Here is a 15,870-nt window from a genome sequence, read left to right as displayed (position 1 = left end):
AATTACAATGAGTTCCGTCTTCTCTCTTCTTCTGGTCCCCTCTGCTGTTTGAAAATATATTCACCCCCCCCCCCCCCGTCAGGGCCGGTGGTTTGTTCCGAGCTCTGACCCGACAATGGCTGACGGCGGCGGGGGAGCGCGCGCGGTGCGGCTGCGGGTCGCGAGCCGGCGGAGGCTGCGGGACTTCCAGAACCTTCGAGGTACCGGGCGGAGTCAGAGGGTCACCGTCCGCACCCCCTCACTGCCCCCCCCTCACTGTCCGCACCCCCTCACTGCCCCCCCCTCACTGTCCGCACCCCCTCACTGCCCCCCCCTCACTGTCCGCACCCCCTCACTGCCCATCCCCCCCCTCACTGCCCATCCCCCCCCTCACTGCCCATCCCCCCCCTCACTGCCCATCCCCCCCCTCACTGCCCATCCCCCCCCTCACTGCCCATCCCCCCCTCACTGCCCATCCCCCCCCTCACTGCCCATCCCCCCCCCTCACTGCCCATCCCCCCCCTCACTGCCCATCTCACCCCCCCCCTCACTGCCCATCTCACCCCCCTCACTGCCCATCTCCCCCCCCCCCCCTCACTGCCCATCTCATCCCCCCCCCCCTCACTGCCCATCTCATCCCCCCCCCCCTCACTGCCCATCTCCCCCCCTCACTGCCCATCTCCCCCCCTCACTGCCCATCTCCAGCCCCCCCCCTCACTGCCCATCTCCAGCCCCCCCCCTCGCTGCCCATCTCCCCCCCCCCCCCTCACTGTCCCCCCCCCCCCTCACTGCCCATTTCCCCCCCCCCTCACTGCCCATCCCCCCCCCCTCACTGCCTATCTCTCCCCCCCCCCTCACTGCCCATCTCATCCCCCCCCCCTCACTGCCCATCTCATCCCCCCCTCCCTCACTGCCCATCTCATCTCCCCCCCCCCCCCCCACTGCCCATCTCATCTCCCCCCCCCCCCCCCCCACTGCCCATCTCATCTCCCCCCCCCCCCCCTCACTGCCCATCTCATCTCCCCCCCCCCCCCCCTCACTGCCCATCTCATCTCCCCCCCCCCCCCTCACTGCCCATCTCATCTCCCCCCCCCCCCCTCACTGCCCATCTCATCTCCCCCCCCCCCCCCTCACTGCCCATCTCATCTCCCCCCCCCCCCCCCCCACTGCCCATCTCATCTCCCCCCCCCCCCCCCCACTGCCCATCTCATCTCCCCCCCCCCCCCCACTGCCCATCTCATCTCCCCCCCCCCCCCCACTGCCCATCTCATCTCCCCCCCCTCACTGCCCATCTCATCCCCCCCCCCCCCTCACTGCCCATCTCATCCCCCCCCCCCCTCACTGCCCATCTCATCCCCCCCCCCTCACTGCCCATCTCATCCCCCCCCCCCCCCCTCACTGCCCATCTCATCCCCCCCCCCCCCCTCACTGCCCATCTCATCCCCCCCCCCCCCTCACTGCCCATCTCATCCCCCCCCCCCCTCACTGCCCATCTCATCCCCCCCCCCCCCCTCACTGCCCATCTCATCCCCCTCCCCTCCCCTCACTGCCCATCTCCCCCGCCCCCCTCCCCCTCACTGCCCATCTAATATCCCAGGATACTTCACAGGACTGATTATCAAACTAAATTCGACACCGAGCCACATTAGGACAGATCAAAGAGGTAGGTTGGGAACCCATATGGGTCCCAACTATGTCTGCCTTTTTGTGGGATACGTGGAAGATTCCTTGTTTTAGTCCTACTCAGGTCCCTCCCTCACCTCTTTTTCCGGTACAATGATGACTGTATGGCTAACGTTTCCTGCTCTCGCCCCAAACTGGAAAATCTCATCAACTTCGCATCCAATTTCCACCCTTCCATCTCTGAATCTTCCCTTCCCTTCCCTTCCTCGACTTCTCTATCTCCTACCTCTATTTCTGGGGATACGCAGTCAACCAATATCTATTATAAGCCCACCGACTCCATCAGCTACCTTGATTAAACTTCCTCCCACCCCACTTCCTATAAGGACTCTATTCCCTTCTCCCAGTTTCTCCGTTTCATCTGTTCTGACGATACCACCATCCACACCGGTGCTGTCTTCCTTTTTCCTCAATCGAGGATTCCCCTCCACTGTAGTTGACAAGGCCCTCGACCGTGTCCGTCCTATTTCCCGCACTTTTGCCTTCACCCTGTCCCTTCCCTCCCAGAACCATGATAGGCTCCCCCTTCCACCTTTCACCCCACCATCCTCCACATTTAACGTATTATCCTCCGCCATTTCCTCCAGCGCGATCCCACCACCAAACGCACCTTCCCTTCTCCTCCCCTTTCAGCATTCCAAAGGAACTGATCCCTCCGCGACACCCTGGTCAGCTCGTCGATCAGCCCCAACACCCGCTCTCCTCCCCACGGCATCGTCCCGTGCGAGTGCCAGAGATGCAACACCTGCCCCTTCACCTCCTCCCTTCCCACCGTCCAGAGCCCCAAACACTCCTTCCAGGTGAAACAGCGATTTACTTGTACTTATTTCAATTTAGCATACTATATCCGCTGCACACAATGCAGTATCATAAGGTTTAGAATAGCTATGGAAAAGGACACGGACCACTCTAAAGTAAAAATACTCAATTGGAGGAGGGCCAATTTCAGTGGGATGAGGACAGATCTGGCCCGGATAAATTGGAATCAAAGATTGGCAGGCAAAACAGTAATTGAACAATGGGCGGCCTTTTAGGAGGAGATGATTCGGGTACAGTCTAGGTACATTCGCACGAGGGAGAAAGGTAGGGCAACTGAAGCCAGAGCTCCCTCATGACAAAAGAGATAGAGAGTAAGATGAAGCAGAAAAAAGGGGTGTATGACAGATGTCTCCTGGGGAGAACCAGGCTGAATATAGAAAGTTCAGAGGGGAAGTGGAAAAGGAAATAAGAGAGGCAAAGAGAGAGTATGAGAATAGACTGGCGGCCAGCATAAAAGGGAATCCAAAAGTCTTCTATAGGCATATAAATGGGTAGTAAGAGGAGGGGTAGGGCTGATTAGGGACCAAAAACTAGATCTGCTCATGGAGGCAGAGGGCATAGCCGAGGTACTAATTGAGTACTTTGCATCTGTCTTTACCAAGGAAGAAGATGCTGCCAGAGTCTCAGTAAAGGAAGATGTCGTTGAGATACTGGATGGGCTAAAAATTGATAAAGAAAAGGTGCTTGAAAGGCTAGCTGTACTTAAAGTAGATAAGTCACCCGGTCTGGATGGGATGCATCCTGGGTTGCTGAGGGAAATAAGGGTGCAAATTGTGGAGGTACTGGCCATAATCTTCCAAACATCCTGAGACACGGGTGTGGTGCCAGAGGACTGGAGAATTGCAAATGTTACACCCTTGTTCAAAATAGGGTATAAGGTTAAACTCAGCATCACAGGCCAGTCAGTTTAACCTCGGTGGTGGGGAAACTTTTAGAAACGATAATCCGGGACAGAATTAACAGTCACTTGGACAAGTGTGGATTAATTAGGGAAAGCTAGCATGGATTTGTTAAAGGCAAATCGTGTTTAACTAACCTGATAGAGTTTTTTGATAAGGTAACAGAGAGGGTAGATGAGGGCAATGCAGTTGATGTTGTGTATATGGACTTTCAAAAGGTGTTTGATAAAGTGCCACATAATAGGCTTGTCATCAAGATTGAAACCCATGGAATAAAAGGGGCAGTAGCAGCATGGATACAGAATTGGCTAAGTGACAGGAAACAGAGAATAGTGGTGAATGTCTCCTCTACACTGGGGAGACCAAACGCAGATTGAGTGATCGCTTTGCTGAACACTTCTGCTCTGTCAGCAAGCGTGACCCTGACCTGCCATATTAATTTCCCGTCCCACTCCCACTCTGGCCTCTTGCACTGTTCCAATGAAGTTCACCATAAGCTCGAGGAACAGCTCCTCATCTTTTGTTCAGGCACTCTACAACCTTCCGGACTCCACATTGATTTCAATAACTTCAGATCATAACCACTGCTCCCATTTTTTTGGTCAGCCATTGCTGGTAGTGGTTCCGCTGTTGCCATTTACAGCTACTCTAGACCCATCTTTTGTTTCTTAACCTGTCCCATTACCACCCTCCTTGCCTTGCACCATCATTCCTTTTGTCATTTAATCACTCCTCTACCCTGTCACAGACCTTCCCTTTTGTTCTTTCCTCACCCCCCCCCCCCCCTCCCTGGCTCTGTGCTTGCTTAAAAACTTTAACCCTTTAACATCTTCCAGTTCTGACAAAAGATCTTCAACCTGAAACATTAACTCTGTTTCTTTCTCCATAATGTGGAGATGCCGGTGATGGACTGGGGTTGACAATTGTAAACAATTTTACAACACCAAGTTATAGTCCAGCAATTTTATTTTAAATTCACAAGCTTTCGGAGGCTACCTCCTTCACATCGTTCACCTGACGAAGGAGGTAGCCTCCGAAAGCTTGTGAATTTAAAATAAAATTGCTGGACTATAACTTGGTGTTGTAAAATTGTTTACAACTTTCTCCATAGATGCTGAGCTTCTCCAGCATTTTTTGTTTTTATTTCAGATTTCCAGCATCCGCAGTATTTTGCTTTTGATTATTGCAGGTTTTAAGGAGCGTCTTGGAGGAGGAGGGAGAGGTGGAGGGAATTCCAGAGCTTAGGGCCTAGGCAGCTGAAGGCACGGCCGCCAATGATGGAGCGATGAAAATCGGGGACGTGCAAGAAGCCAGAGTTTGCCTTAGTATCCCTGGGCTAAGGAGGAGGGAATCAGCTATAGTTACCCCATATTGACACCATCTGGACAGTGTAGATGCTGTTTCCTCTTCCTCCTCCCTCTCCTCTCTCCTCCCCAACTACATTACCGATGATTACTTCCTAGGCATTGGGGCCAGTTTGATGAAGTGCCAAGGGTAGATAACACCCAGAAACCCCTATCAGGAATTACCACCTTCAAGAGTAAAAGGGAGAAAATGAGGAAATTTGCTTTCACTTTTGTCAGATGGTAATATTTTTGAACCAATTCCAGGCGGGGTCCTCGTCATCGACGGGGCACCGAACAAGGCGGCTTTATTTAGGTGCTGCACCTGTGTTCGGTTCCCTGTGCTGATTTTTTTTTTTTGTGACCTTCTGCCCAGGTAAAGACGTGAAGCCCGGTCAATTCTGGGACGTTGTGGTCATTACAGCTGCTGATGGAAGTCAAGAGCTTGCGTTCCAGGAGCAGATCGCCAGCAAGCTGCAGAGGAAGGAACTTCCCCTCGGAGTTCGGTATCACGTGTTTGCTGATCCTGCAGGGCCTAAAATTGGTAAGTGCTTTTGTCGTGTGCAAAATGACACACAACCCTCCCACTATTCAATCAGACGAGCGGCCGGAATCACATAATCAAATTAAAAACTTTCCCACTGGTGGGGGGGGAGTTTAGGACAAGGGGATGTAATCTTAAAATCAGAGCAAGGCCGTTCAGGAGAGAAGTTAGGAAACACTTCTTCAGGCAAAGGGTGGTGGAAGTGTGGAACTCCCTCCCATAAAAAGCAGTAAATGCTAGCTCAATTAATAATTTTAAATCTGAGATCAATAGATTTTTGCTAACCAAGGGTGTTAAGGGACATGGAGCCAAGGCGGGTGGATGGAGTTAGGATACAGATTAGCCGTGATCTCATTGAATGATGGAACAGGCTCGAGGGGCTGAATGGCTGTTCCTAAACGTTTGCAGCAAAATAAAGGAAAAACTGCAAATCCAGAATAAAAACAGTAAATGCTGCAAAACAACAGCAGTCCAGCCAGCATCTGTAAAGAGAAAAAGGAGAGGTTGGCACATTTCAGGTGTGTACACTTCATCAGATGTCATTCGCAACCCCTCAGATAATGAAGCAGTCCGTGCCCGCAGGCAGCAAGACCTGAACAACATCCAGGCTTGGGCTGATAAGTGGTAAATAACATTCGCGCCACACAAGTGCCAGGCAATGACCATCTCCAACAAGAGAGAGTCCAACTACCTCCCCTTGACATTCAATGCATTACCATCGCCGAATCCCCCACCATCAACATCCTGGCGGTCTCCATTGACCAGAAACTTAACTGGACCAGCCACAGAAATACTGTGGCGACTAGAGCAGGTCAGAGGCTGGGTATTCTGCAGTGACTGACTCACCTCCTGACTCCCCAAAGTTTCTCCATCACCTACAAGGCACAAGTCAGGAGTGTGATGAAATAGTCTCCACTTACCTGGATGAGTACAGCTACAACAACACTCAAGAAGCTCGATTCCATCCAGGACAAAGCAGTCCGTTTGATCAGCAGACCACCCACCACCTTAAACACCCAATCCCTCCGCCACCACCTTAAATATCCACTCCCTCCGCCACCGGCACACTGTGGCTGAAGTGTGTACCATCTACAAGATGCCCTGCAACAACTCACCAAGGCTTCTTCGACAGCACCTCCCAAACCTGCGACCTTCACCACCTAGGAGGACAATGGCAGCAGGTGCATGGGAACAACACCACCTCCAAATTCCTCTCCGAATCACACACCATCCATTTTATTTTGACTATGCCTCTATGAAGCTCTTTCAGATGTTTTTCTACGTTAAATGTCCTTGTATAAATGCATGTTCTTGTTGACTAAACTATATATTGTTACTTTACTGCATAAAAGCACAATCCTTTAAGGTTTGACATATCACTGCTTAAAACATGTACTTCTGGGTTATTTAATTCTTTAATTGCCAAAAAAAATCGCCCTACAGTTTCTCCAAACCTTTTCATCTAGCTTTCACTATTAAATAGATTTAAGGGGAACCATGGATGCATTTAAGGGGAAGCTAGATAAGTACATGAGGGAGAAAGGAATAGAAGGATATGCAGATAGGGTGAGATGAAGTAAGGTGGGAGGAGGTTCGTGTGGAGCATGAACACCGGCGTAGACCAGTTGGGCCGAATGGCCTGTCTCTGTGCAGTACAAACTATGTAATTCTGTGTAAAATAGACATCACTTGATGCAACTTCCCAATGGTCCAGTAGGTAGGTGAGCCACATGGTGTGTGGTGTTGAGCCATTCAGTCTAGTGAGGCTCTCAGTTTGATTCCCGGTCCGTCTGAGCTGAGTTCACAGCACGTTTGGGAGCAGGGACACTAATGGCGGCCTTTGCACCCCTAGTCTTTGAGGGGAATGACCAGCCTGTGTTTCCTGCGCGCGATTGCTATCTGGTGACTTGCGCTGAAAGGTGTAGACGTAAGGACGGTGGGCGAGGAGATCATTGGCCTTGGCTGCATTACCATCAGATGCAGACATTACCTCTGTGAATGGCTCCATGGGAATTGTACCAAAGCTGCCTGTACTGTGGAATTGAGCATATCAGCCCCTTCAAGAGAGGAAATTGGAGGGAAAAATAATTGACTAGGAACATAAGGAGCAGGAGGAGGCCATTCAGCCCTTTGAGCCTGCTCCACCTTTCTATTAGGTCATTGCTGATCTGTACCTCAACTCCATTTCCCCACCTTTCCTCCATATCCCCTGATACTCTTACTCACCAAAAATCTGTCCATCTCTGTCTTCAAAGCTCCAATTGTCCCCCAGCAGCCACAGCCTTTTGAGGGAGAAAATTCCAGATTTCCACTTCCCTATGCGTGGAAAAAATGCTTCTTGATTTCACTCCTAAATGGCCCTGATTTCTAGCAATTGCACTGGTGGTCTTGTCTATACTGCCTAAATTTATCTCTCTGCAAAAGGATGTTAGCCCTTTCCGTTCCGTAGGAACAGGAGTAGGCCATCAAGCCTCTCGGGCGTGCTCCGCCATTCAGTTAGATCTTGGCTGACCTGCATCTCAACTCTATTCACCGGCCTTTGCTCCATATCCCTTGATACCCTTATCTAAAAACAACCTATCGATCTGTTGTAGCATTGCAAAGACATAAATAACAAGAAAAGAACCAAAGCCTTAACTGTACATAGCATTTGCTGCGTTTGAGATCGGTGCAGTAGTGATCTTCCGTTGGAGGCCTGTGCTTGTGCGTGAAGCCTGAGCCTTGAGGTTCCCAGACCCACCACTGTTAGTTCAACAAACTCAAGCTCGTAGATTACAAGGGCGCAGTTGTGCCTCCAATTTAAAACATAATTGATTGACAACGAGACTGACCAGTCACAGAGCACGTTTGTAAGTCTGGCCCACTCACTCCTTCCCCTTTACAAGTTATGGAACATTACTGGCTGAGCAAAGATAGGAAGTGATGATTGAGAGTTGGTGGACAAAAGCTCAGACTGTATGAAAAGGGTCGAAGGAATGTTGTTGATCAATATGTGTCTTTGCACAGGGAATGGAGGGTCTACTCTCCTTGCTCTTCGTCGATTGGAAGAACTCTATGAAGACAAGTTGGATAGCTTCACCGTTCTTTTCATTCATGCCGGTAAGTGCTTGTTGCTTTACCTTTCACTTTACTGTGGGTCAAAAGGCTGTCCCCTTGAATTTAGTTACAGGGGATATTCTGGAGCACTGGGTTCTGTTCAAGCTCTGTCTGTGGCCTCCCTTAGTGGTGGGCTTTTGTGTCTTGGGTAGTGATCGTGTGAGCAAGCGGTTCTGAAGTCTAAGAAATAGCCAACTATTCGAAGAGTTTGTGTTGTGTCAGCCGAGGCTCAGTGGTAGCACTTTCTCTTGCCTCTGAGTCTTAATCCCCACTCCAGAGACTTGAGAACATAATCCAGGCCAACACTCCCAGTGCAGTACTGAGGGGGTGTTGCACTGTCGGAGGTGCCGTCTTTCAGCTGAGACATTAAACCGATGCCCCGACTGCTCTCTCAGATGAAGGTGAAAAGTCCCATGACACTGTTCAAAGAAGAGTAGAGGAGTTTTCCCCGGTGTCCTGGCCAATATTTATTCCTAAAACAGATTATTTGGTCATTTATCTCATTGCTGTTTGTGGGACCTTGCGGTGGGCAAGTTGGCTGCCACCTTTCCTACATTAGAACAGTGACTACATTTCAGTAGTACGTAATTGATTGCGAAGCGCTTTGGGAGGTCCTGAGGTTGTGAAAGGCGCTATATAAATGCAAGTCTTTCTTTATCGTATTACCGGGGAAAACTCCTCTACTCTTCTTTGAACAGTGTCATGGGACTTTTCACCTTCATCTGAGAGAGCAGTCGGGGCATCGGTTTAATGTCTCAGCTGAAAGACGGCACCTCCGACAGTGCAACACCCCCTCAGTACTGCACTGGGAGTGTTGGCCTGGATTATGTTCTCGAGTCTCTGGAGGCCATTCGGCCCATCGTGCCTGTGCCGGCTCTTTGAAAGAGCTATCCAATTAGTCCCACTCCCTTGCTCTTTCCCCATAGCCCTGAAAATTTTTCCTTTTCAAGTATTTATCCAATTCCATTTTGAAAGTTATTATTGAATCTGCTTCCACCGCCCATTCAGGCAGTGCATTCCAGATCACAACAACTCGTTGCGTAAAAAAAAAAATTCTTCTCATCTCCACCTTATTCTTTTGACAATCACCTTAAATCTGTGTCCTCTAGTTACTGACCCTCCTGCCAGTGGAAACTTGTCACTAAATTTACCTAGTCACTACGACAACATGATCAACCACTTTGTATTTGTATAACGCCTTTATCGTAACAAAACGTCCCAAGGTGCTTCACAGGAGCGATTATCAGACAAAATTTTGACACCGAGCCACATGAGATATTAGGACGGATGACCAAAAGCTTGGTCAAAGAGGTTTTAAGGTGCACCTTAAAGGAGGAGAGAGAGGTTTAGGGAGGGAATTCCAGAGCTTAGAGCCTAGGCCGCTGAAGGCACGGCCGCCAATGGTGAACTAATAATGAAAACTTATTTCAAGATGGTGAAATATCTTGATCCACTGACTGTCTCGGGCGTATCAGGGCCTGTTTGTGTTTCCCTGTTCTGATGTGTTTTCCCCTTTTTGTTGTAGGAGGTTACAGCCAACGTTTGCCAAGTGCCAGCGCATTGGGGAAGATCTTCACCGCTCTGCCTCTGGGTGACCCGGTTTACCAAATGCTGGAGCTCAAGCTGGCGATGTACATTGACTTTCCCGCCCACATGAAGCCTGGGGTCCTGGTGACCTGTGCCGATGACATTGAGCTCTACTGTGTGGGAGAGGTCGAGGCCGTTTGTTTCGACAGGCCCGGCTTCACGGCCCTCGCGCATCCTTCCCCCTTGTCCATCGGCACCACGCACGGCGTCTTCGTGCTGGAGCCGGGCGAGGTGGGAGATCAGGAGCTGGAGTGTAAAACCTGCCGGCGCTTCCTGCACAAGCCCAGCGTGGCCGCGATGCAGGCGGCGGGGGCGGTCTGCAGGGCACGCCGGGGATCCCCGGCCATCGGGAGCGGCGGAGATACGGCGGAGGTGGGCGAGGCGGACTCCGTCTACACAGACAGCGTCTACTACTTCGATCGCCTGACAGCGAGACGGCTGCTGGCGATCCTCGGAGAGATCGGCACCGTCGGCTGCGAGATAGATGCGTACGGCGACTTCCTCCAGGCGCTGGGGCCCGGGGCCACGGCGGATTACACCAGAGACACGGCCAACGTCAGCCAGCAGGAGGCTCGGCTGGTGGAGATCCGGCAAAAGATCTTCTCCTCCCTCCGAGGGACGCCGCTTAACCTGGCTGTGCTGAATAATTCCAAATTCTACCACCTGGGCACCACCGGGGAATACCTGTACCACTTGACGGCGGACGCCAGGCTGAGAACCGAGCTCGGGCTGCTTTCCGACCCCTGCGGGATCGGTCACCTCCGTCCCGACGGGCAGGGCCGGGTACCCTGCATCATTGAGAGCCTGCTGGAGAAGGGGTGCGAGGTGGCCCCCGGCAGTGTGATCGAGTATTCCCGGCTGGGGGCGGGCACTCGGGTGGGCGCCGACAGCATAGTCAGCGGCTGTCGCCTGGCAGAGAACTCGACCGTCCCGCCCGGCACCTTCCTGCACTCGCTGAGCGTGGAGATGGCCGGGGGAGCCGGCTTCGCCACCGTGATGTTCGGGACAGGAGACGACCTCAAGCTCACCGCCCCATCCCTTTCAGAGACCCACCGGCTGCGGCTGCTGGGCACCGACTTCCGGGAGGCCGTCGGGCGCCTGGGCTTGACTGTCTCCGAGCAGCTCTTCTCCGGCGGCGGGAGAGCCCCCCCGAGCCTGTGGACGGCGAGGATCTTCCCCGCCCCACGCGCGAGCTTCGAGGACTCTGTCACGGCGGTCCTGGAGATGTTCGCAGCCGTGCGGGGAGAGTCGCCCCCTCGGCTGGCGGACGGCGAACAGTATCTCTCCATCGAAGAAATACTCCAGCACAAAGATGTGATAAACATGCTGAGATTCAGACAGCAGCTGACTGAAGAAATCAGTCAGAAAAAACAAGCAGGGAAAGAATAAGTTGAAGGTGTTATAATTCATTTATACATGGATTGTTTCTTTTAATATCATGTCTCAAACCGGCAGCCAATTTCACCCCTTTCAGACCAGAATAGCAGAACTGAGAGTTTATAACTATCAGGTAAGACTGAACAGACTGCGGCAGTTTTCTCTAGAAAAGAGATGGCTGAGGGGTGACCTGATAGAGATTTTTGAGATTATGAAAGGGTTTGATAGGGTAGACATAGAGAAGATGTTTCCACTTGTGGGAGGGACCAAAACGAGGGGCCATCGATATAAGATAGTCACTAATAAATCCAATAGGGAATTCAGGGAGAAACTTCTTTGCCCAGAGTGGTGAGAATATGGAACTTGCTACCACAAGGAGTGGTTGAGGCAAATAGCATAGATGCATTTAAGGGGAAGCTGGATAAACACACGAATGAGAAAGGAAAAGAAGGATATGGTTATAGGGTGAGATGAAGTAGGGGGGGAGAAGGCTCATGTGGAGCATGAACACTGGCATAGACCAGTTGGGCCGAATGGCCTGTTTCTTCTGCTATAAATGCTATGCAATTCTGTGTAATGCTTTTTCTTTCCTGATGTGCTTCAAAATACATCTCTTTTTGATATACATCACTGACCTGGGCTTGGGTATAGGGAGGCATAATTTTAAAGTTTGCAGATGGCACAAAACTCAGAAATGTACGAAACAGTGAAGAGGATAGTAACAGACTTCAGGAGGACATAGATCAACTGGTGAAATGCGCAGACATATGGCAGATTAAATTTAACATAGAGAAGTATGAAGTGATACATTTTGGTAGGAAGAATGAGGAGAGGCAATATAAACTAAATGGCACAATTTTCAAGGGGGTGCAGGAAAGGGAGACCTGGGGGTTTACGTAATCAAATCTTTGAAGGTGGCAGGACAATTTTTTTTTATTCGTTCATGGGATCTGGGCGTCATTGGCGAGGCCGGCATTTATTGCCCATCCCTAATTGCCCTTGAGAAGTTGGTGGTGAACTGCCTTCTTGAACCGCTGCAGTCTGTGTGGTGAAGGTTCTCCCACAGTGCTGTTAGGAAGGGAGTTCCAGGATTTGGACCCAGCGACGATGAAGGAACGGCGATATATTTCCAAGTCGGGATGGTGTGTGACTTGGAGGGGAACGTGCAGGTGGTGTTGTTCCCATGTGCCTGCTGCTCTTGTCCTTCTAGGTGGTAGAGGTCGTGGGTTTGGTGCAGTGCTGCAGTGCATCCTGTGGATGGTACACACTGCAGCCACAGTGCGCCGGCGGTGAAGGGAGTGAATGTTTAGGGTGGTGGATGGGGTGCCAATCAAGCGGGCTGCTTTGTCCTGGATGGTGTTGAGCTTCTTGAGTGTTGTTGGAGCTGCACTCATCCAGGCAAGTGGAGAGTATTCCATCACACTCCTGACTTGTGCCTTGTAGATGGTGGAAAGGCTTTGGGGAGTCAGGAGGTGAGTCACTCTCCGCAGAATACCCAGCCTCTGACCTGCTCTCGTAGCCACAGTACTTGTATGGCTGGTCCAGTTAAGTTTCTGGTCAATGGTGACCCCCAGAATGTTGATGTTGGGGGATTCGGCAATGGTAATGCCGTTGAATGTCAAGGGGAAGTGGTTAGACGCTCGTTGGAGATGGTCATTGCCTGGCACTTGTCTGGCGCGAATGTTACTTGCCACTTATGAGCCCAAGCCTGGATGTTGTCCAGGTCTTGCTGCATGCGGGCTCGGACTGCTTCATTATTTGAGGGGTTGCAAATGGAACTGAACACTGTGCAATCATCAGTGAACATCCCCATTTCTGACCTTTATGATGGAGAGAAGGTCATTGATGAAGCAGCTGAAGATGGTTGGGCCGAGGACACTGCCCTGAGGAACTCCTGCAGCAATGTCCTGGGGCTGAGATGATTGGCCTCCAACAACCACTACCATCTTCTTTTGTGCTAAGTATGACTCCAGCCACTGGAGAATTTTCCCCCTGATTCCCATTGACTTCAATTTTACTAGGGCTCCTTGGTGCCACACTCGGTCAAATGCTGCCTTGATGTCAAGGGCAGTCACTCTCACCTCACCTCTGGAATTCAGCTCTTTTGTCCATGTTTGGACCAAGGCTGTAATGAGGTCTGGAGCCAAGTGGTCCTGGCGGAACCCAAACTGAGCATCGCTGAGCAGGTTATTGGTGAGTAAGTGCCGCTTGATAGCACTGTCGACGACACCTTCCATCACTTTGCTGATGATTGAGAGTAGATTGATGGGGCGGTAATTGTCCGGATTGGATTTGTCCTGCTTTTTGTGGACAGGACATACCTGGGCAATTTTCCACATTGTCGGGTAGATGCCAGTGTTGTAGCTGTGCTGGAACAGCTTTGCTAGAGGCGCAGCTAATTCTGGAGCACAAGTCTTCAGCACTACATGTTGTCGGGGCCCATAGCCTTTGCTGTATCCAGTGCACTCAGCCGTTTCTTGATATCACATGGAGTGAATCGAATTGGCTGAAGATTGGCTTCTGTGATGGTGGGGATATCGGGAGGAGGCCGAGATGGATCATCCACTCGGCCTTCTGGCTGAAGATGGTTGCAAGCGCATTAGCCTTGTCTTTTGCACTCACGTGCTGGACTCCGCTGTCATTGACGATGGGGATGTTTACAGAGCCGCCTCCTCCCACTAGTTGTTTAATTGTCCACCACCATTCACGACTGGATGTGGCAGGACTGCAGAGCTTTGATCTGATCCGTTGGTTGTGGAATCGCTTAGCTCTGTCTATAGCATGTTGCTTCCGCTGTTTAGCATGCATGTAGTCCTGAGTTGTAGCTTCACCAGGTTGGCATCTCATTTTTAGGTACGCCTGGTGCTGCTCCTGGCATGTTCTTCTACAATCCTCATTGAACTGGGGTTGATCCCCTGGCTTGTTGGTAATGGTAGAGTGAGGAATAAGTTGATAAGGCTTTAAAAAAGGAAATGGGATCCTAGACTTTATAAGTGGAGGCATAGACTACAAAAGCAAGGAAGTTTTGCTAACCCTTTGTAAATCAATGGTTAGGCCTCAGATGGAATATCGTGTCCAATTCTGGGCACCACACTTTAGGAAGGATATCAGGGCCTTGGAGAGGGTGCAGAAGAGATTTACTAAAATTATACCAGGGATGAGGGACATCAGTTTTCTGGAAAGACTAGAGAGCTGGAATTGTTCTCTTTAGAGCAGTGAAGGTTAAGAAGAGATTTAATTGAGGTGTTCAAAATTATGAAGTGTTTTGGTGGAATAGATCTGTTTCCAGTGGCAGGAGGGTTGATATCCCAGATTTAAGATAATTGGCAAAAGAACTAGAGGGGAGATGAGAATGTTTTTTTACAGAGTTGTTATAATCTGGAATGCACTGCCTGAAAGGGTGGTGGAAGCAGATTCAATAGTAACTTTCAAAAGGGCAATGGATAAATACTTGAAACGGAAAAATTTGCTGGGCTATTGGGGAAAGAGCGAGGGAGTGGGACTAATTGGATAGCTCTTTCAAAGAGCCGGCACAGGCATGATGGGCCGAATGGCCTCCTCCTGTGCTGTAAGATTCTATGATTCTATTTTGAAATTGATGGAAGTTACAAAATAAAATCCTTTATCCTGTATTTCTGTGTGAGTCACTGTACATCAGGCTGTTTTAGTCACCCACTCATTGTCCATTTGTATTACACAGAACAGTGCTAATCCTTTCACCTCACTACACAGCATCACCTGTCAATCAAATAGGTGAAATGGTCAGTACAACCTTTATTAATCTGTTCCCTTTCTATGTCTTTACATTTACCAATGCACACCTTTATTTATTTCAGTCAGTTGGCGTCTCTGTATCACTGTACTCAGTCTCACCGACATCTCCCTCTGTTGGTGTCTCTATCACCAAAACACCATAAGAGATAGGAGCAGGAGTAGGCCATTCAGCCCCTCGAGCCTGCTCCGCCATTCAATGAGATCATGGCTGATCTGATTTTTTTCCTCAACTCCACTTTCCCGCCCTTTCCCCATATCCTTTGACTCCCTCGCTGATCAAAAATTTGTCTAACTCAGCCTTGAATGTATTCAATGACTCAGCCTCCACAGCTTTTTGGAGTAAAGAATTCCAAAGATTCACGACCCTCTGGGAGAAGAAATTCCTCCTCATTTCCGTCTTAAACAGATGACCCCTTATTCTGAGACTATGCCCCCTAGTTTTAGAATCCCCCATGAGGGGTAACATCCTCTCAGCATCTACCCTATCGAGTCCCCTCAGAATCTTGTATGTTTCAATAAGATCTCCTCTCATTCTTCCAAACTCCAATGAGTATAGACCCAACCTGTTCAATCTTTTCTCATAAGACAACCCTTCCATACCCGGAATCAACCTAGTGAACCTTCTCTGAACTGCCTCCAATGCAAGTATGTCCTTCCTTAAATAAGGGCACCAGAACTGTACACAGTACTCCAGGTGTGGTCTCACCAGCACCCTGTACAGTTGTAGCATAACTTCCCTGCTCTTATACTCCGTCCCCCTAGAAATAAA

At 50.4% G+C, this 15,870-nt stretch overlaps 2 protein-coding genes across 5 annotated transcripts in view; one reads left to right on the top strand and one right to left on the bottom strand.

Moving 5' to 3' along the window:
- lrriq3 (leucine rich repeats and IQ motif containing 3) overlaps positions 1–7,995 on the bottom strand; it is a 43,018-nt gene extending 35,023 nt beyond the window's left edge. For 3 of the 4 annotated variants that reach the window (XM_067989782.1, XM_067989785.1, XM_067989784.1), the window contains exon 1: positions 7,906–7,995. In XM_067989782.1, the coding sequence (XP_067845883.1) occupies positions 7,906–7,917 (12 nt within the window). In that variant the 5' untranslated portion in view covers positions 7,918–7,995. The remainder of the gene's footprint in view (positions 1–7,905) is intronic. The other variant, XM_067989783.1, reaches the window with a different exon arrangement.
- fpgt (fucose-1-phosphate guanylyltransferase) lies at positions 59–14,959 on the top strand. The gene is made up of 4 exons (XM_067989781.1): positions 59–200; positions 5,100–5,267; positions 8,274–8,366; positions 9,889–14,959. Exons 1-4 carry the CDS (start codon positions 116–118, stop codon positions 11,337–11,339), a joined length of 1,797 nt encoding a protein of 598 aa, XP_067845882.1. The 5' UTR covers positions 59–115; the 3' UTR covers positions 11,340–14,959.
- Positions 14,960–15,870: the final 911 nt, after the last annotated feature.

Source organism: Heptranchias perlo, chromosome 9 (genome assembly GCF_035084215.1).
Source record: "Heptranchias perlo isolate sHepPer1 chromosome 9, sHepPer1.hap1, whole genome shotgun sequence".
Taxonomy (NCBI): Eukaryota; Metazoa; Chordata; class Chondrichthyes; order Hexanchiformes; family Hexanchidae; genus Heptranchias; species Heptranchias perlo.
This window is presented reverse-complemented; position numbering and strand designations above follow the sequence as displayed.